The following is a 20,496-nucleotide window of genomic DNA, read 5'->3' on the forward strand; positions in this document are numbered from 1 at the left end:
CTTGTCACATGACCCATGACTACAGGAGGTGGAAGTGGGAAGAAGCTGGGAACCGTCGCCGGTAAGTCTAGAGATTTGAGGGTGGGAAGCGGGGGGTCTGGCCACTGCTGTGATTGACACATACGGATACTCACACCCGCTTGCTTGCTTGCTTGCTTGCTTGCCTGGTTTCCTTCTCTCCAACATTTTGAAAATCAGCTGGAGCTTTAAAAAGCAAAATACTCCTGAGTTTCTCTTTTTAAAAACAAACAAACATTCGTTTGTTTATTTATTTTTAGGGGTTGTTAGTTCCATCCCGCTTTTCAGGTTATAACAGCAACAACAACCCCCGGCCCGCCAAGCTACAGGAAAGGCGAAGGTGGCAAATGACGGGATGAAGTAGTAAGCCAAAACCTTTAGAAACGGAAGGCCTGAGCAAACCCCAAATATTTTTACTGTATGTGTGTGTATATAATGTCGACAGGCTTGGAAACCGCAGGCACTCTGGGTCTCCAGCCCCACTGCCTGTCTTGTCCCTTTAAAGCTTTAAAGAGGGCAGGGGTTGTCTCTCTGAGTACCTCAGCAGCTAAGCTCTTCTGTTCAGAAGGTGCCCTTAAGATATGTACTGTCTATGAGGCGGACTGTTCTACGGTGAAGAGGGCCTCAGGCCCTTTAAGGCAGACTACATTAGCCTCCTGCCTGCCCTTCAGCAGTTTTGGACTACAACTCTCATCATCCTTAGCCAGTATGGTTGTAGTCCAAAACAACTGGAGTATTATACTAGGTTGGTAAGAGCAGTGTTCAAAACTCCCATTGTTTTAGGCACATTTTGTGATGGAATTTCATTAGTGTGAACAGTTTCTGAGCTCTGGGCACAGTACTGCACCTAAGATTTCAGATTAAAACTGCGGAGTGGAAGGAAAGAAGGACCTTTTTCTGCCTCCCCACTTCCAGCTACTCTCTGAAGACTGGAGAAGAGACCCTCTTAAGAATATTAGGGGGGGGGGTGAGCATAATGAACATAATATTTTAGCTGCAGTTTGTTCATTTTCAGCTTTGTATTGTTATTTTAAAAGTGTGCCGTTGTTGCACCCACAACCTAGGTTTAAGATGCCATTTAGCTCCTAGCTTCATATCTCAGTTTCTAACACTGGGTAAGAGTTGCTTTCATATCACTATGGACACCTGGACTTATTTTTGGGCAGTCACTGTAGAGTTTTCCCCAGAGAGCTGGGCTGCCATTAACCTACTCAGCTGTGGGACAAATTGCTACGTTTTGTGCCAGTGGAAGTGTCTAGACAGTCTATATGGGGTGTGCTTTTCAGTTGTGTTGCTCTACAGTGCCTTGCTGTAGGATGAGGCTGAATCAAGCCATTGGGTGCCCTTCCTCCTTTTCTGAGGTACCCACAGAATAGCCTTTGGCTCTACTAGGGGCACCATGACGTTCCTTGGACACATGCTAAGGAGGTTCATCTACCTATTTGCTTTGCTCAGATTATAGAGAAGTTTGTATTGCTTCTTTTATTGCGTTGCTTATTGTTTGGCATTCAGCTTTTCTGTTGGAACTGCTGTTTATGTGCTCACTATACATAAGCGCAAGGACTGAGGCAGGTTTGCTTCTTGAATTGGCTGATTGCTGCAGCTACTTGTAAAGATATACTGTAGCCTGAGTGATACTGTTTAAACAAAGGGGTGTGTGCGCAAATGAATTGTGTAGATTCTTCCTGGTTGTGGCAAGGAGCTCCAGAGAGTTCTACAAAGAAATATGGGAGTAAAATCTGATTCCACAAAGGAGAGAGGACAGCACTCTCTGTCACGCAGATAACAGCTGATGTAGACACGTCATGAGGCATGTTGAATGATTTTTGCCACTGCCTCTTGCATTGCTGTGTGTGAACTATTGGACTTCTTGTTTGCATCTTGCTCATTTTGTTGAAAGGAACTACCAACATTGATGTTCTCTGGGTACACTAGAACTGTACCCATATGTGGGATTGATCTAACACCATCCACCTATAATTTACCTTATGTTCTGTTTAACTCAATTTTTGGCTCATTCTCAGTGCATCTGAGACCATAGAGGGAATGAAGTGAATTGGTATGTGTGTCACCTATCACCTTCACAGAATGCTGGGTTTGAAGGAGAGTAATAAATATGCAATGATTGAATGTGTTAATGATTAGCTGACTTGGTTTGGTTCCTCCTGAGCAGCTTGCGTGGTTGCTAGACTCACACTCTGTTGTGAACCAACTCTGTCTTCCTGCTCTTGGAGATCTGTAGGTAGTGCAAATCAACAAACTCACTCTTCTGTGAGGGATAGAAAATGAGCAAGGAAACTCATTCAGGAGGGGGTGTTCCTGCTTCTTCTTCTAACCTTACCTGCCCACTTGTCATTCAGAGACTTAAAATACAAAACTTTTTATGATCCAGAAGCTCAAGCATGAAGAAGTTCCTCCTCTTTGCTGAATGAAAAGCTCCCGTAGGGCTGCTGCTGCTCTTCATCAGAGCTTGCTGTGTGCAAACAAATGCTGGCAGTCCTTAACTGAGCTGTTCTGCACCCACTTCCTCTTTGTGTCTGTGCTTTGAAGCTCTCTTCCTTCTGCCTTTGCTGTCTTACTCAGTGAGGGGAATTCCCCACACTACCCCCTGGGGCCTCGTTTTTCCGGAACTGTTGCTGGATTGGGGCTTCTGATGGTTCTCTTCAAGGAGTTCTATCTGTTCCAGGATTCAGAACTCAACAACTGGAAAAGTTCTAAGTTTGGAAGGTGCAGTTATCAGTATGGCTGGTGAGAGCAAGGTATTTCCTGAGCCAAAGAGGCAAACTTAGAGAAGCAGCAGGAAGCATGAGTAGCCAAACTCCTAGCATCCCACTCCATCAGGCCATGCTAGCTGTGCCATGGGCGTAGCCAAGGAGGGGCCGGGGGACAACTGCCCCCCAATCAATACAAATCAATACAAATCTGAGGTTCTGTCCCCCCTAACGAAAGCCTGCCCCCCCCCTAACAAAAACCCTGGCTATGCCCATATCTGTGGCTGATGGAAGCTGGAGCCCATAAACCAGGTTTCCTCCCATTCCCTAGTGCTGATGCTCCCAGCTCGGTGTCCAGTACCAGAACTTGGAGGAGACTCGCCCCGACTTTTCAGACAATGTGTCACCTGTTGCTCTCTCGCTTTCATAGGCATCCAGCGATGAAATGGCTTCTGTGGGGTTGCCTGGAGAGAAATCTCCACTTACTGTGAAAGGTGAGTCCTCTGGTCCAGGAGCAACTCTGTGGAGTTTGGCAGCAATTGTTGTTTCTGGTCTGTCCCTCTGTCAGCTCTGGATGTCCTTTCCCCCTGGGCCGCCTGTGAAATTCCCATCAGCTGCAAGGATTTTTTGTGTAAGCGTAGGTGCGCCGTGGGGTTGTGTTCAGTTAATTTACAAACCTCTTTCCATGAAGCATCTTAAAGGAATTTCATAACACATTAAAAAACACATATAAAAACAATCACACATATTAAAAAACAATTTCCGATGCATTAAAGATACGTTCAGATCAGAATATTAGGAAGCTTATAGAACCCACAAAACAAGTGAGATTCTTCCTATGAGCCGAACAAACATTTATATTGCTTTATGGGTGCTGTTCTGAGCTATTCGGACTCACAAATAATTATGCTGAGCAAAAGCTTAAAAAAAAAACAGTAGGGAGCAGAGCAGTCTGGATGAGAACATTTCGTGTATCCCAGGAGGTGCTAAATATTCTCTAAAATGAAGAGGAGGCTAGTTTACATTGAGGTGGGTAACTTGTGGCCCTTCAGAGGTTGTTGGGTTCTCATTTCCCTCAGCACCAGCCAGTGTGGTCAGTAGTCAGGGATGGTGGGAGTTGTCATCTGAAGGGCAACAGATTCCCCCCCTTTACATTGCTTTTATTTTAAGCAGCTGCCAGTTAAGAAGAGCTCCAGAAAGCACTGTAGCCAGCATTTGGGTGGTCCCATGATAGTTCCTTGACTTGTTTGCTGTGGTCTTTCAGTCATTCCCAGTCATTCCCACTTGTGCTGTCCCCAGCATAGGGATGACTTCTTCTTTTTTAGCATGACCCATAATTTCCTTGCCTGCGAGAAAACCCCTGCCAACAGGATGACTGTGTGACCTTCTGATCTTTTCCCTACAGCTTGCCAAGATGGCCTGAACTTTAGCAGTCCCCACTCCTAACTACTGTCAGTTCAGGGTGGGGAACAAATGGGTTCTCTCATCAGTATTTGTTTGTGTGTGTGTGTACACACACACACACACACACACACACACATGCATATACATGCAAGGGTGGGTGTGGGAAGAGAAACAGCTTTCCTACCGTCTAGTCATAACAGCAATGGACTTTTACCTGCTGATCCTGCAAACTTTGGATCCAGGCCAGAGAGGCATGGCTGTGGTAGGGTTACTTACCGGGTCCTTCCGCACCCTGAGAGCCATCACTGCCATCCCATCTCACTGCAGGAACTCAGCTAACTACAACTGCTTAAATTCATTCTACAAGGAGGAAGGCTGGAAGTTGCTTTATACTGAGTCCATATAGATTAATATTGTCCACACTGAGTGTCAGCAGCTCTCCCGGGTTTCAGGCAAGGGTATCTCCCAACTCTACTGATATATGAGTGTTTAATTCTTCACATTGCCCTCCAGTCTCAAGGGTTAAAAATGAGACCCACAAGCTTTTCTCTTGTCTTCTGGCCTGTTGTGACAGCAATGTGCCATTGGGTCATTGCTCATAAGGACTGAGAGGCAAGTCTCCCCTTTCTTCCCCCCCACCCCAGACTTGTTTTTCTGGCTAGCTGGTGCCCCCCGCCCCCCCCCAACATGAATGCTTTGGTTGCACCTCAAGCAGCTGCAGGGGGGGAGCGTATGATGGGGCCAGGCGGCAGCCTCTTGCGGCTGTTAGGTCCGGCCAGCTGCACATGCTGTGCCACCAGGGGGCTCCCAACACTGGCAGTTGCAGGAGCGTTTCTGCACAGGCTGCAGCTGCTCTGCCTTCCTCTCGTGGCTGAAATGTCAGCCCCTGGGTCTGTAGTCGGCACTCATCAGCCTTGGCACTCTCCAGCTAGGGCTAGACTCTGGGTCTCAAGTAAGAGACCCTCTGGAATGCCAAGGGGGCACTCTTGCCTCCTTGTCCAGTGCAAGCTCCCAAGGTGGGGAGGGGAGGAGAGTGGCTGTTTGAACCAGCGGTAGCCAAAGTGGTGCTGTTTGGCTCCAGCTCCAGTCACCCCCAGCAGCCACCATAGCCAGTGGTCAGGCATGATGGGAGTTGGAGTCCAGCAATATCTGGAGGGCACCACATTGAGCTGCCCGTATTCTAGCCTTTGTTTGGATGGGAAGGGACTTCTATCACGCTACGGGCCAGCAGGTTTGCTTCCCAGGGTTCTTTGCGGGAATCCAGGGCTCTTCATCTATTTTCAAGTGAGGTTTCGGTGTAGGCCATAGATAGGCCCTTTGCCCTGCTTGTTCCTTTGGCAGTCTTGTGCTTGCATAAAGGGTGGAACCAGCAATGGAGCCTCCTGTGTAAAGCGGAGGGGTTAAAAGGGCACAGTTGGGTGGCATTGTCACTCTCCCTGGCATGCAAGTAGATCTGGCTACCCCAAAATCCCTACCAGGTTAGCCTAGGGCAGGCGCCACCCACCACTCCAGCTGAGGAGCAGCTACTGAACTTCCTCCACTTCCTCCCTCCAGTGGTGTCAGCAAAGCCCAAGGCACAGGGGCGCCAGGCTCGGATTACCTGCTTTGTGGAGGTGACGGCGGATGGGCTCACCAGCGAGACCAAGAAGACAGCAAAGCGGATCGGGAGCTCAGAGCTGCTCTGGAACGAGAATCTTGTGCTGTAAGAATTTGGAGCTCTAGGGAATTGGGGTGTGTGTGTGAAACAGAGCTGAGGCAGGCGCTGGCTTTGCCCAGGTGGGTCTGCTCTGGCCCCAAGGGCTTGCCCAGGCTAGCAGCTGTGTAGGAGCAAAAGTGGTGGGATGGGCCTTAGGCTCTGTGGCCGCGGCAGCTGCTCTTTCCATGGTGAAGCAGGAGCCCTTGCAAGGGACGCATCTGCATGTTATCAGCTGTGTTTCCAAACAAGGGAAGGCCCTTGGCTCCCCCTGACTTGTCATCTTAAGCCTGTTTGTCGAAATGACTAGGCCTTGGAAGGCCTCTCACTGGGGCCTGGGATGACCTAGTTTGCTCTTCTTATGTTTGGGAAGCCTAATGACGGGTCGAGAGCACTCACATTCTTTTCATTTATTTCTGCAGAGCCCCCTTTTCACCATTTAATGTTTAGTTTTGTCCCCAAATTGGCTTTTACTGAACGTCCCTCATGCTTGGCACAAGGCAAACTTGATCCCACCACCTCACCAACCTGTCTTCTTTTGCACCCTCTTCCTCCCCCAACCCCGCTGCAGGAATGTCACCTCACAAAGCCACCTTGACGTGAAACTCTGGAGCTACCACACCCTGCGGAATGAGTTGCTGGGCACAGCCTCCATCAGTCTCCCCAGTGCACTGAAGCAGAGCAAAGGGAAAGGTATGTCCCGTGGTAGAGACTCTCCACAGCTCCCTCCGCTGGCCTGTCCTCCTGTTTGGGCATCACCAGGTTTTCTGCGTCCTCTGGCAGGGGGAAATAAGGCATACCTGGTGGAGGAAATGCTCTGGCCTTGGCAGAAGACAAGGCCTCATTGTGAGCGGCTGGGAGGCCTGTCAGGCGCACAGGGCTGCTGCTGCTGGTGTGTCTGATGGAGGCCACCCCTTCACCAGCCAGGAAAGCAGAGCAGCCCGCCCAGCAACACGAGGCCCTTGGCTGTCTGCTGCCATTTGTGGTTGCTGGAGTGGCCCGTGGCGGCAGCCGCTGCTTCTGCTGCTACATAAAGGCCTCTATTCAGGGGGCTCCCGGCAGGGAAAGGCTCTCTCCGTCTCCTTCAGCCCAAACTGCTCCCCCGCCCCCACCATGGCCCCCGCCTCACAGAATACAGACCTCGTATTGAGAGGTGCCGGGCCTGGAGATAGCAGATGGAGGTGGGGGCAAAGTCAGAGCAACAGCCAGCTACTTTTCTTTGGCAGTCTCTTCTCCCTGGGCTTAGGCCTGATGGTCTGGTCCACTAGCTTTGAGATGTCTGGGCCTTGGTGAGCAGGCTTTGACTGGAGGTGAGTGGAGAGAGACCCCCTGCTCTGGGTCAAGAAAATGAGCGGAGGCTTACCTGCACCTTCCCTTGCAGTGTCAGAGCTCCTTGCTGCACTGGTGTCTCAGAGCAAAAGGTGGCAAGGGCTTCATGGTTGCTGGAAGTGGCTTTTGTGTGTGCGCGGGGGGGGGGGGTTAACACTGGGGCTGCCCTTTTGGGGCCTTGTGGTGTGGTTGGAGGGCGAGTGTTTGAGATCCTGCCTGAGTCGCCCTCCCGCCCTCTCCTCGCCCACCTGAGCTGCTCCTCTTCCTCCTTGTGTGCCAGACACAATGCTCCTTTCATGAGGCAAGGCGTAGTTTTGGGCGGCAAATGGAAAAGGCTCCGCTCGGTACCAAAAAGGATGGAATTTTCCCTGGCACTGGCTGCGAGGGGAGGCTTCTTAAAGCGACAGCACAGCCACTGCCGGTGAGTGTCAGAAGATCAGGCTTTCTTTCTCCCTGCGGCTCTGAGGCAAGGGCTGCTCTCTGTGCTTGTTTTCCTGGATGAATTGCATAAGAACATAGGAAAGGCTCTGCAGGATCAGGCCAGTGGCCCATCTAGTCCAGCACCCTGTTCTCGCAGTGGGCGACCAGATGCCTGTGGGAAACCTGAGCAAAAGAGCACTCTCCTCTCCTGTGGTTTCCAGCAGCTGATAGTCAGAAGTTACTGCCTCTGATGGTGAAGGCAGAACATGGTCATTATGGCTAAGAGCTGTTGATAGCCTTGTCCCCCATGGATTTGTGTAACTCTCTTTTAAAGCCACCTGAGTTGTTGGCCATCACTGCCTCTTGTGGGAGTGAGTTCCATAGTTTAAAGATGTGCTGTGTGAAGGAGTAGTGTCTTTTTCTGTCCTGAATCTTCATTCCACTTCATTAGATGTGCTCGATTTCAAGTGCTATGAAAGAAGGACTTCTCTGTCCACTTTCTCCATGCCATGCGTAACTCCATATTCTTCTACCATCCCTTTCTTGCCTTTTCTCTAAACCAAAAAGTCCCAAATGTTGTAACCTTTCCCCATAGGGCTGTTGCTCCATCCCTTTGATCGTTTTGCCTTTTCCAACTCCACCATATCTTTCTTGAGGAGAGGAAGTTACTCCAGGTAGAGCAGATTGACAGCTGGCACTGAGAATGGCCGCTCTCACTTCTCCTTGCCATGGGTGTGGGTGTCTGCTCCCCGTCAGCCTTCCATTGAGCAAGCACCCAAAATCACCCTCCCTTCCTCTATGTCCTGGGCAGGAGAGAAAGGGCAGCCCTTGTGAGCTGCCGATCTAAAGAGTGGGGAGGGGGGTCCTATTGGTTTAATTTCTATCCTGCCTCATTGCTAGGGCTCTGCACCCATTTCAGGATATGCAATGCACAGCTAATGAGAAAGCAATACCCTGAGATATCTGCAAAGTCACCTACAATGGCCACCTGGTTCTACCAACAGGCGCCTCAGATCCAAATGCCTTTCTCTGTGATGCTCTGGCTGGGGGTGGATACAGTCTTGAAGGCACAAGATGGGAGATTCATGTGGCTCATCTCTCAGGTGCTGAGGACTGGTGGCTTGTGTGTCCTCCCTTCTTCTGAGGAGCTGAGAGTGGAGGCTTCCTCCCTGTGAAGTAGCATCATTGAGAGGCCTACCTGAGGCTGCCCAATGAGCCTCAGGGCTGAAGAATGATTTGAACTGGCCTTGCTGGGCTGCACTGGGAGAGGAGGAAGCCGCAGCTCCTTCCTGGCACTTTGCCAGCTGCCTTTAGGCCTCCTGGAGTGGATGGATGGGCACACCTGAAGTTTTCTTGGGATCTCCAGCTGGGTCAGCAGCCTTTGTGTGCCCTGAAGATCCCTGCATGTTCCTTGAGCATCTTCTGTCCTTGTCCCAAGGGTGTTTGCTGCACCAGAATGGCAGTGGTGGGGTTGGGAGTTCTTCCCAGCCTAGCTGTGCTCCTTGGACATCTGCTCCAGAAGCGCTCTGCCAGAACCAACGTTTTGGCCAGGCAGCCCCTGCAGAGCTCCAGTAGGAGAGGCTGTTTGGGGAGATGGAGGGTGGGGTGCAAATTAGTTCAATAAGAGCCAGCCGGCTACTGCCTTGGCTGCAGCAGCTCCCAGTCCCTCATCGGATGCATCGATTGCAGCTCCAGATTCCCACCCACCCGCAAGGGACTCTTTGTTCTCAAGCCTGTTCTGGGCACAGGTTTACAACCCCCCCCCCCAACCTGGAGGCTGATCCCATTTCTACTGTGTGAGTGCAGCAGCTTCCTTCGTATGTCCTCTCGCCTGCCAGCCAGGCAGGGAATGGGGCCTTCCGCCAAGGCTCTTGAAGCAGCCAGCATCTGAATCAAGGCCGGACCCAGAGCAGGGGGTGTGGCTCAGAAGAAATCTCTCTCTGTGTGTAAAAACAAATCCTCATGTGGCTGCATCAATTGAGTGTGAAAACAAGGGGCCTGGAGCCTTTCGGCTGCAGTGTGCAAACAACACCTCCCCCCGCCCCTACAATCATCACCCTTGTTCTCAGGTTGCATCAAGAGGTTCTTGTTTAGGGAGCCCCCTTCTCCCCCCCCCCCCAATGCTTTTACAGCTCCTGCAAAGGTCTGTGACTTTGCTTCTCATTCTGCCTGGCCCCAGGCAGGGATGCTGGAGCTGCAGCCACAAAGAAGTCATTCAGAAGGAAGCCAGCCCTGATTTCTGCTCCACACAAAGTAGTAGCAGGATCCAAGGAGGAAGTTGTAAGGATGGATGGATGGGCTCCTCGTTGGAAAGCCAACCTCAAAGACGGCTTCACTGAACTGTGGCCAGGCCGATGCTGGGAAAGAGTTGTGTGGGCAACCATGTTTTGGGGTCCCACGTCCTGCTTTGCCCCTTCCTCTGGCCCTATCCCTCTAATAGTAGCGCCTCTCCTTGCAAGCCAGCTGGCAAAGCTTGTTCTGCTGGGTGTACAAGGCTTCTTCCAGAAAGGTGCCTTGCATCTCAGCGATTGTCCTCTTTAAACCCTCAAGTGTCCTTGACTAGCCTGGAGGGCTCTTTCCCCTTCCCTACCAGAACTCCCTCCCAACCTTCTATTCTCGTTGACAGACTGCTAGCATGTAGGCTAAATGAAGCTACTGCTTGGTGGATTTGTACCCAGTAGGGGCATATGGAAGGTCCCTGGTGTCTACAACACCCTAGAGAACCATGGCCAATCAGTGTAGACAATCCTGAACTCCACAAACCAACTTTCTCTGCCCTCTTTCCCTCATCAGACAGCTTTCTCTGACCCTATTTCTCCCTATGTGTTCCTGTGCACCCAACCAGAGAAGCACTCCCCTCATTGGTTAGAGTGGTGCTTTTCCCTTGGCGACTGCTATACTGTAGGGAGCCACTGGCTGAAAGGCCCTGCCAGAGAAAAAAGGGGCCTCCCCTTCTTCCTTTCTAGGAAAAAGAGGCAGGAACTCTGGGATCGCATCCCTTGCTTTTGCTGGGAAAGCTCTTATACCCCAAGCCTGTGCAAACTGACAAGGATTGCCTTGGCCAGAGAGCCTTTGGCCTTCATTCGATTGGCCACCATCTTGATTTGATTTATTATATTTCTATGCCACTTTTCATTCAAATGATTCCCAAAGTGGCTTACAAACAATAAGCAATTAGAACATGATAGAACATATTAAACATCACAAATACAGGCTCCTTCTGTTCCCTGAGGGCTCCCTGCTCCTGGTGCCCAGAAGGTGGAGGCGGAGCTCTCTCCTTCCTTTCCCCTCTGCATCGCTTCTCATCCATGTTAAGCCTTGGGCTGCCTTCCTCTTTGCTGTCTTGTTCACATCGCTCCAGGCATGTCCACCCTGGGGCACTGGGGAGCCTGTCCAGCAGCTGGAACTTCCTTCCTTTTTCCTTCCCTTCCTTGTTCCTGCTCCTACTGGCCTGACTGCTGGAAAGCGCAGGTCCTTCTCATGTCCTGGCTAGGAATTCCCTGCCAAACGGGAGCGCTGAGGCTCCAAGCGGTGCAGCGGAGGTAGTGAACGGAGGAGGCCTTATGTAAGGCTGGGGCAGCCCCTTCCCCCAAATGATAACAGCCCGTCCCCCCTGCACACAAGCTGGCTTTGTGTGCGGCCGCAGAGGGACCCTCGGCTGCTGCAACAGCAAGGTCCCTTTATGTGTGCCTGGGCCATGGGCCGTGGTGGAGGGGCCCGGGCGTGTTTATTTTCTTAAAGAAAGCAGAGGGAGGGGAAAGTGGTGTTCACTGCCCTGCCTGGAGACACAGGCACCTTGTCTCTGCCAGGGGACAAAAGGGCTCTGTGCAGCCTGCAGCAGGAGCAGAGGGCTGCCAAGGTGGGGCAGCGGGGAGAGAAAGGGGCGAGGACAGGCTCCCTGCATCACCAAAGGCATGCTGGTGGCCCCTTGGCTGGGCCTGGCTCCTTGTGGGTCTTCCCAAGGGGAGATGGAAGGCCAAACCCTCCTGCTCCTCTGGTTCAAAACCTCCCCCTCCCTGACTCTGCTGTGCTGCACTTCACACACCAGGAGCTGCCGCCGCCACTGCGGACAGAGAGGCTGGAGCCCTGTGTGCAGCTGGTGAAAGGGAGGCCCCCGGGCAGCTCAGGTGTGAACTTTGGGGGCCTGCCCAAGGCGCCGGGCCCTCTCTCTCCAGGGGCCGAACATCAGTTGCTCTTTGTCTTCTTGCCCTGGGTGCTGGGGAGGAGGAGGGGCCCAGGTCACCTTGATGCCAGCCTCCTCTCGGGGCATTTGTGCTCATCACCTTCCTTGTCAGCCAGCATGAGGAGACTGAGGCTCTGAGGGCAGATTTGGGCCTAAGAAATGTTCTGGGGAGTAAGCGCAGCTGCAGCAGCAGGAAAGGTGTTGGGCCTGAAGTGGGCGGCCCTGAGCCTGACTGTTCTGCTGAGCATCTTCTGGGCAGAGCAGCGATATAGGTTCAGCTCCCTCACATTGGAAAGCCTTTAATGTCACAGAGGAGAGTTCCCTGCGCTGCTCCCTGGCTACAGAGATGGTTCTGTCATCCGGGGTGGGGAGCAAGGCACTCAGCATACACTCCTGCCCTCCCCAACCCCCAACATTACAGTTCCCTGCTGAGGGGCTAAGCTCCAACTCTGCCACTGGAGGAATGGTGTGATTAAAGTGTTGGGGGTGAGGCTAGCTAGGGCTGGAGTGCTAGGGAGGTCTAGGGAACGAGGCTGCCCGACTGCCCCCACTTATGGGCCTGTGTCCACCAGGGCCACTCTCCCGGTGTAATGGCTTTCCCCCCTCTTGTCACTCTCTGTACCTCACAGCGGAAAACAAGCAGCTGACCTTGAACCTGCAGATGGAGAACAAAGGCTGCCTTGTCTCTGGTGGGGAGCTGACCATTTTCCTGGATGGGCCCAGTGTTGATGTGGGAAGCTTGCCTAACGGCAACATCATGACAGAGGGTGAGTGTGGCAGGGTGCGGTGGGGGAGCCGCCTGCCACTAGGGTCCTGGGCAGCCAGCGGGGCCTTTGATGGAGGTATGTCCTATGAAAGACGGGAGCTGAGGCAGACGGGTTCAAGCTGGGGGTGGGGGGGTTGAGCGGGTCTGAGCCAAACTGCCCCTGTACTCTACTCCCAGCCATGTGTGGTCTGGTGGCAGGAAACGGGAATCACTCTGTAGCTGTGCAGAGGCAGTGTTTACAGCAGCATCTCAGGTCCTTGAGCCCAGCTTAGAGAATGGGAGCAGGTTCTGAGGCTGGGGCCAGACTCTGAACTGAGCCCCACAGCAAATGTTGCTCTTCAGACCTTTAGTGCCTGAGTTGTCCTGAGCAGAATGGCGAGGAGCTCTTGTGTCCAGGGAAGTGAACCTCACCTGGCAGGCATGCAAAATGTTAATCAGGTCCTCCCATCCTGGGGGGGGGGGCACCTCTCTTCCTTCCTAAGGTGCTGGTCTGTCTTTTCCTGCTGCCCGCCCCCCCCGGAAGGGACCCAGGGCTCCTTCTCCTCACCCATCCTAGCCAAGTCTTTCCTGAAAGTGAGAGGAACTGCCACAACACCACTGGCAGATGGAGGAGGTCCACATGGGCAAAGCTGTGTTGTGGATGTTGCCCACCAGCCTCTGCTATAGTTGCTGAATCTTCAGAGGTGGGAGGAGAGCTCAGCTCTCCAGTGGCCCCTGGGATCATCCAGCTTCATGATTCTATGAGGTTTCAAGTGTCACAATAACCTGTATCATTTGCTATGGTTTGCACCCTTCCCCTCCACCTCAGCTCCAGGTTACAGCGGCTTGTATATATACAAAGGCAGGCTTAGAACAAGCAGCTGCCTCCATCCTTGTCCAGCCATCCCTCCCCTTGCCCCACAGTTGGCTGTTGCCAGGGCTTGGCTTTTGGCCTGCCTGCCAGGGTCCTATTCTGACCAGTTCTTTGCTTCCTTGTTCCTTCAGGGTCCCAGGCAGCTGGGAGGGATCCCTGTGGTCTGGCCTCATCCCCAGAGAGCAGGCACCAGGCCCCCAGCACCAACTGCTTTGGCGGCAGGTCCAGGTAAGTGTTCCCCTCTGCTCTGCCGTGGCATTTTGGATGGCTGCAGGTGGCCACTCTGGAGCCTCTGATGGTCAGCACACAGGGCAGGGTAAGCCATGATGGAAAGAGACAAAGAAGAGGACAGGGAGATTGGGAGGTAAGCCAGGACAGAGGCAGGAAAGAGGCTAGAAAGGCTAGAAAGGCCTGGGTGGGCAGGGGGAGACTGGGAACTGCCTTTTTTGAGGAGTCAGGCTGGGCCATGTGCATGTGGGTCAGAGTTGGGAAGACCAGATAAGGGCTACTGCATCCCTCTGTGGCAAGAGGAGCATTTGGTAGCAGGGGAATTGCAGCTCCAGGACACGGTTGGTAGTGGGCTATACATTTGGTACCCTTGCTCTCTTGCTCTAGCACCACCCATTATCTGGTGTGTGGAAAGTGCAGGCAATCATTGAGTGGTACTTTGGCTTTAGAGAAGAGTCCCCTGGAGACTGATAGTTCTCCTTCTCCTTCTAATCAGAGCCTGCTGACCCTGGCAAAAAATGCTTGCTCTGAGCAGCTGCCCAGAAAGCAGGGCAAGGGGCTTGCCAAGGGGGCTCTGCTTGGCCCTTCCTTCCACTCTCTGGCCACAGCTGTGTCGTGTTTGTGTACTGTTGCTGGTCTGGTGCTGAATTTAGCACCCCACTGGCAAGGGAACCATACTGCTTCTCCCGAGATGATGGGTGGCCAGCCAGCCTACCAGCTTCCTTCACCAGGTTCCATTCTTCCCTGCATTGCAGCACTCAGCCCCATATCCAGGGAGGACTCTTCCCCAGTGTCCTTTTTCCTCTGGCTGCTTCCTTGTGCCTTCCTGGCTCTGTTTGTGCAGGGCCCCCAGAAGCCCCCGAATCCTCCACCAAAATAAGTTTGATTCCCCTGAATAAAACACATTGGCTTCTGCAGATGGGAAGAGCTTTCAGGGAGTTGAACTTTTGGCCTTCACCAAGCTCCTAGAACGGCCCTTCCAAACAGACACAGGCATCTTCTGCAGCCTTCATGTGGTTCTGCTCAGAAGAACATCCTCAGAAGAGCCTGGCTGGTGGATCACCTAGTCCAGCATTCTGGGTTCCACAGTGGCCAACCAGCTGCCCCGCTGGGAAGCCGACAAGCTGGATAGGAGGGCAAGAGCACTCACAACATTCTTGGCTTCTCCTTGATGCCATAAGGTCTAGAGACTTGCTTCTTTTTAAATAGGGCAACGGTGTAAAGAACCTTATGCCCTGAGGGGAACAGCAAATTCTTTCAGTCCTGGCTCTGTGCAGCTGTTGGATCTAATCAGGGTGCTGGACAGATTCCAGATGAGTTCTCTGGAGCAGTGAAAACTTCAGTCTGTCCCATGATTTCTCCATTGGACACATGAATGGGCCATGAGCCTTCCTAGGCCTTATTTAGTCTCCCATGGAATAGGCAGCTCTTGCAAGGGAAAGTTCAAGCTGACCTTTGGATCACAAGACGCTTTGCAGGGATGGCTGAGTGATGGGCCAAGAGCGTCTGGAGCAACCTTGATTTGCACCTGGTCTCTCCAGGCAACTAGCTGCATGACCCACTCTAAGGGTTAAGCCTCTACTTCCAGGGGAAATAAGATTATTTATTTATTTATCATCATTACTACTACTGACTTTGCTGGTCAGAGGCAGGCAACAAGGAGTTTAGTTTTTGTCCCTGGCCTGTTTCTTCATTGTTCTGCAAAATTGGGCCCTTGCAGGAAAACTTTGATGCTGGGATGCCAAATTCCCTACTGAGCCGCACTTCCCTCCCTGGATGGCTGCTTTGGGGTGAAACTGGTGTGGGTGGGATTAGAGTGGGATTTGCTTCCATAAGCAGCTGAGGAACATCTCAGGGCAATTCGCAAACAGGCTACAACAAAGGTGCCTGCTCTCTCATTTTCGTGCTGTCTCTGATCAGAGAGGTTCCAAGGTGACGTGTTTGGAGTGAGTGTGTGTCGTCCCCCCCGCCCCCGCCCCAGATCTGTGTGTTTTGGGAAACAGTTTCTAAAGAAAGGAGAAAAGGGGATGGGAGGGGGGACCTTGGGCTCCGTTTTCAGAAACAAACACTTGTGGCTGGTGGTCCTCCCTCCTGTTCTACCACCACCACCACCACCTTTTGCACAGATCAGAGGAATTTCTCAGCCTTGTGTTGACTGCCTAGCACTTCCCTGGCTGAGGAGGGCTGGCAACACCACCCTGTGACCAGGATCAATCACTCGTGCCTGTTTGCAAAGTGCTTCCCTGCATTTGCACAGCAGAGATGGGCCCTCTCACTGCTGGGTCCCCTCATGGGCTGCCCCTCCTCCACTGTCTTTTTCCTGCTTCTCCTTGGGCGGGGGGATGGGGGACCTTCTCCTTGCTCTCTGCTGTCCTTGGTGTCGCCTTCCCCATTGTGCCCCCTTCCCCTTGCTACTTCCCTGAGTCCTTCTCCCAGTGGGGTTGCTCATTCCTACCAAGGTCAGCTTGGTGCTGGTTTCCTTTCCCCCTCATGCCCTTTGCTCCTACCCCCCCCCCAAACTGCACTTGGAGAGAAACCGGCAGGAGGGAGATGCTTAGACAGTGTCTTGATCAGCCAGCATATCCTGGGGATCCTGTGGTTCTGGTTGGGCACTGTGGGACCTGTTTGGCCTGTTTGACCTGACCCAGCTGCTGCAGGGCCTTATTTTGATCTCGCCTCCTTGACTTTGAAACAGCCTGACTCTCTGGACCCCAGGCCAGAATCTCTGGAGCTTTCTCTGCATGCGTGTTGGAAGTGGGGATTAGGGCCTATTACAGGTCGTGCCTCCCCTCTCTACCCAGGATCAGCCCTGCTCCCTGCCCCCCCCCATTTACTCTACTTATGGGGAAACTGCCCCATCGCCTGCTGTCCCCAGCCTGTTCCTCCCACTGGTGCTGCCTGCCCCCTTTTCCAGGCTCCTATTTTAAGCAGCTGCTGTTCCCCGTGAGCTCTGCCATGTGACCTCCTCTGGTTTATTTCCACACGTCTATTAAAAGATGATGCCAAGTTAGGAGCCCCGTAGGAAGACAGCCTTGGCAGGATGGCTAATTTGGGCCTACACGACCTGCGCAACACAGCGGAAATGGGCAATTTGGGTTTCTAAAAAACACCCCTGGAGGTCCAGAGGTTGTTTATCCCCAGAGGGTGGGGTGGGTGAGCCATTCCTAGTGATGTCTGCGCAAGTCCTGTGCCAAAAACCTTACCATCTTGCTCCGCGTGCACTAATATGAAACTGTCCAGGATTTCGTCCTGGTTTTGCATTGTTCTTCTAACCCTTAATGTATTTCTTTAAAAAGAAAAAAAAATCAGACAAGCACATGGAAGCTTAACGCAGGTCCAATAAGCTTGCTCTCCACATTTTGAACATTGTATAAGAGCACTATGAAAACAGACACATGGAGAGTTTCCAGCTGAGGTGGAGGTAGTATTATAGCAGCTAGAGGGTGTCAGGCTAGGATTGGGGAGGCCCAGGCTCAGATTCCCACCCAGCCGTGGAGCCCCCAGAACGACCCACCTCCGCTGAATACTAATTGCTGGGAATCGCAGGTGGGCTGAGTGTGGCTGTTGTACTTGGATCCAGCTTGCAGTCTTCCCATAAGAGGCATCTGGTTGGCCGCTGTTAGAACAGGATGCTGTACTAGACGGGTCATTGACCTCATCCAGCAGGATTCTACTTACATTCTTAGAAATGTAAGCATTCTTACATTCTTACAAACTTGGGCCAGTCATTCTCTTTCTCAGCCTCACCTACCTCACAGGTTTGTTGTGAGGATAACATAGTATGACTTCCACACACTCCTGCTGTGTGCAGAGATGCGGAATGTCTCAAACCAGCGCAAACTCCTCTTGTCTTCTGTTTTCCTCCTGGCATGTTTCTAGTCCTTATGTCTGTTGACAGAAACCTGATGAAACCGCAAAAACCTGGGGGGGGGGGTGTCAGGTCCCTGTAATGTTTGCCTACCCTCTTCCCTCCATTCCACTTGCAGTTGTGACTATTATGTAACCGTAATTGCCATGATCTTGCAACTACATGTCCATGGACTCAGTTTGCATGACTGATCTGTGCTATTTTGGTGCAGGATGAGGTATGCAATGTCATGGAGAACAGGCCCAGCCATCAGCCTTCCACCCTCCTGCCTACAAGGAATATAATGATCGTGGAAACTCAGGAGACACTCCCCTCACCTCTTGACTATTTCTTTTGCAGGGCACACAGACATGTGGCTGGAGTGGCCAGGCAGAGCACGGCCAACGGGGAGCAAAGCCCCAGTCCCAGAGCCCAGCAGCAGCCAGCAGGCAAGACCCAGGGTGGCACAGTGAATGGCACAGGTGAGAGTGGAGAGAGAGGAGAAGGAGGAGGTGATGGTCTCTCCTCTGAAGCTGTAAGGCCAGCCCTGTGTGCCACCTCACTTGTGGAGGACCTGCATTGCTCTCCCACCTGCATTAATGTAACTTTGAGGTGCTACCTGTAGATGAAAGATTAGCTCCCCCATGTCACTTCCCCAGTTTTACTTGACCGTCTATGCTCTACAGACAGAGGTTGCCATTGGGGAAACTCTGGGCCCTTTTCAGGGTGGTGGCGACGGACCAGGAATGAGACTTTGGGGTCCTAGTGGAGAGCTTGATGAAGATGTTGGCCCAGTGCGTGGTAGCTGGAATTGATACTAAAACGGCCCATGCTGTTATCAAAATCTATGATGCAACCACATTTGGAATGCTGTGTATACTTCTGGACACTTCACCTCCAAAAGGATATTGTAGATCTGGAGACCGTTGGGAAAGGGGCAGCCAGAATGATCAAGGGGATGGAGGAACTCCTCTGTGAGGAAAGGTTGCAGCATTTGGGGCTGCTTAGTTTAGAGACAAAATGAGTAGAAGGTGATGCAAAAGGAGTTTATAAAACTGCACATGGCATGGAGACATTGGATAGAGAAAGGTTTTTCTCCCTCTCAACACAAGAACATGAGGCTACCTAATGAAGCTGGATGGTGGAATATTCAGAACAGACAGAAAGAAGGACTTCTTCACACAGCAGGCAGTTAAGCTATGGAATTTGCTTCCCCAGTAGGCAGTGGTAGCCACCAACTTGGATGGCTTCAAAAGAGGATTAGACCAATTCAGGGCAGGGTTACAGTTGGCTACTAGCCTAAATGGCTGTGTTCTGCCTTCACTGTCAGAGGCAGCTGGAAACTGCAGGAGGGCAGAGTGCTCTTTTGCTGAGGTCCTGCTTGCAGGCTTCCCACAGGCATTTGGTTGGCCACTGGGAGAACAGGATGCTGGACTAGATGGACCCTTGGCCTAATGGCTCCTGCTATGTTCTTAGGAGGCATCAGCATCCCCTCAACTCTGCCATAATTGCTCCCCTCTCTTTCAGTGAATGGTGAACCTGCCAGTTCCACCCTTGATGTCCCTGAAGATGAACAGGCTGTGCCACCTGAGGCTGTGTCAGGTGCGACCTCCAGCTCTGGCACAGCTCATGACTCTCCAAGGGCAGGGGAATCTGCCCCCAGCTCAGAGGCCCAGCCTTCTCAGCCAGCATCACAGACTCTGGAGGTGCTGCCCTCTGGGTAAGTGGTGTCCTGCTCTCTGTTTGGGCACCTTGGCCATGGCATGAATGCCCACAGCCTTGGCCAACTAGGGGGAGGTTGGGATGGGTGACCAGGGAGTCGAAACCTTTAAAAAGTATGTTTCTGAATTAGAGGCTGTTTGCTGGGAGTAGAGTTTATCCTTGCGGGAACTCCTGCTCTCTTGTCTCTTCCAAAGTTCTCTCTTTCTAAGCAGGATGGGGCCCCAGGCCTACCTCACAAGACAGTTTCAGTGATTACTGTGATCATGTCTGTGAATCCCCTTCTGCATTTAAGAAATATGAATGCTAAGTATTATCATCCTTAGAGGAATGTTACAGTGTTTTTGCAAGACCTGGAGTTTTAGGGAGGAAGGGGACTGGCTGTGACTGAGGTCCAGCTCTGAGGATGCCTGATCTGGGACCAGAGTCTGGATTACTAGGGTTATGATTCAGTTGTGAACTCGACAGTTGTGACTCCTCAGCTGCACCTGTTCCCCTTCCTTCCATCCTTCCTGGTCCTGCAATGTGGCTATTTCTGTTGAGCCTTCCAATGCCCAAACACCACCTCCTGACTCCTGCATTTCCGATGAAGGGAGCCATCTGTTTTCCTTCTGGCCTCTCGGTTCAGAGTCTCATGTGTGTGTTTGCATCACTTGCAGGTAATTGGGGGGCCAGCAGCTCAGAGCGTCTTTATGCCGGGTGTGTGAGCGCTACTGTTTTCAGGCCTCAGCCACTTCCTGTTTGCAGACAGCTGGAAAAGTCCAGGGCGTCTCAAAAGGCTCTTTCTTCCTGCTGGAGCTCTCCTCCCTTCCTGCTCACGTACTGCGGTGTGCCTGGGGTCCAGGAGGCAAGGGGGGCACCTGACACCTTTATGCAGAGATGCTCCTGAAATGGAGGGCGCATCCCACAGCCTACAGCCGAGACACCTTTCCTTTAAGGATCCTGGTGCTGACGGTCCCCTGCTATATAGCGAGAAGCTTGTGTGGGTGTTGGGTGGGGACTGCGCTGTGTACAAGCCAAGTTTCCCCTGCTTCTGTGGCTGTGGGATCTCAGGGCCTCTGGTGGGGCAAGTCCACAGGCACTTCCAAGCCCTGGTGTGAATGTGTGCGCATGCAGGCCGCTTCCAGCTCCTCCTCTTGGCAGCCCAGCAGTGTTTTGCTTGGCTGCGTCGGGCGCCTGCTTCAGGCCACTCCATTTGCATGGGCATAAACAGGCTTGCCGGGAGGTAGCCCATCAGAGGGGCGGGGGTGCTGTAGGCTGCCTTTATGCTGCTCTCCCTTAACATCTGCACTCAACGTGGCAAGCACAAAAGCCTCTCACATACA

At 52.4% G+C, this 20,496-nt stretch overlaps 1 protein-coding gene across 1 annotated transcript in view; it reads left to right on the forward strand.

The window, feature by feature from the left end:
• The window catches only part of WWP2 (WW domain containing E3 ubiquitin protein ligase 2), a 37,516-nt gene continuing 17,020 nt past the window's right edge, over nt 1-20,496 (forward strand). Inside the window, 9 exon segments of the mRNA XM_081017711.1 lie at nt 1-44; nt 46-61; nt 3,160-3,223; nt 5,688-5,835; nt 6,398-6,519; nt 12,388-12,525; nt 13,509-13,605; nt 17,813-17,934; nt 18,980-19,172. Of these exon segments, the coding sequence (XP_080873837.1) occupies nt 16-44; nt 46-61; nt 3,160-3,223; nt 5,688-5,835; nt 6,398-6,519; nt 12,388-12,525; nt 13,509-13,605; nt 17,813-17,934; nt 18,980-19,172 (929 nt within the window). The 5' untranslated portion in view covers nt 1-15.

Source organism: Podarcis pityusensis (genome assembly GCF_964106645.2).
Source record: "Podarcis pityusensis genome assembly, chromosome: 8".
Lineage (NCBI taxonomy): Eukaryota > Metazoa > Chordata > Lepidosauria > Squamata > Lacertidae > Podarcis > Podarcis pityusensis.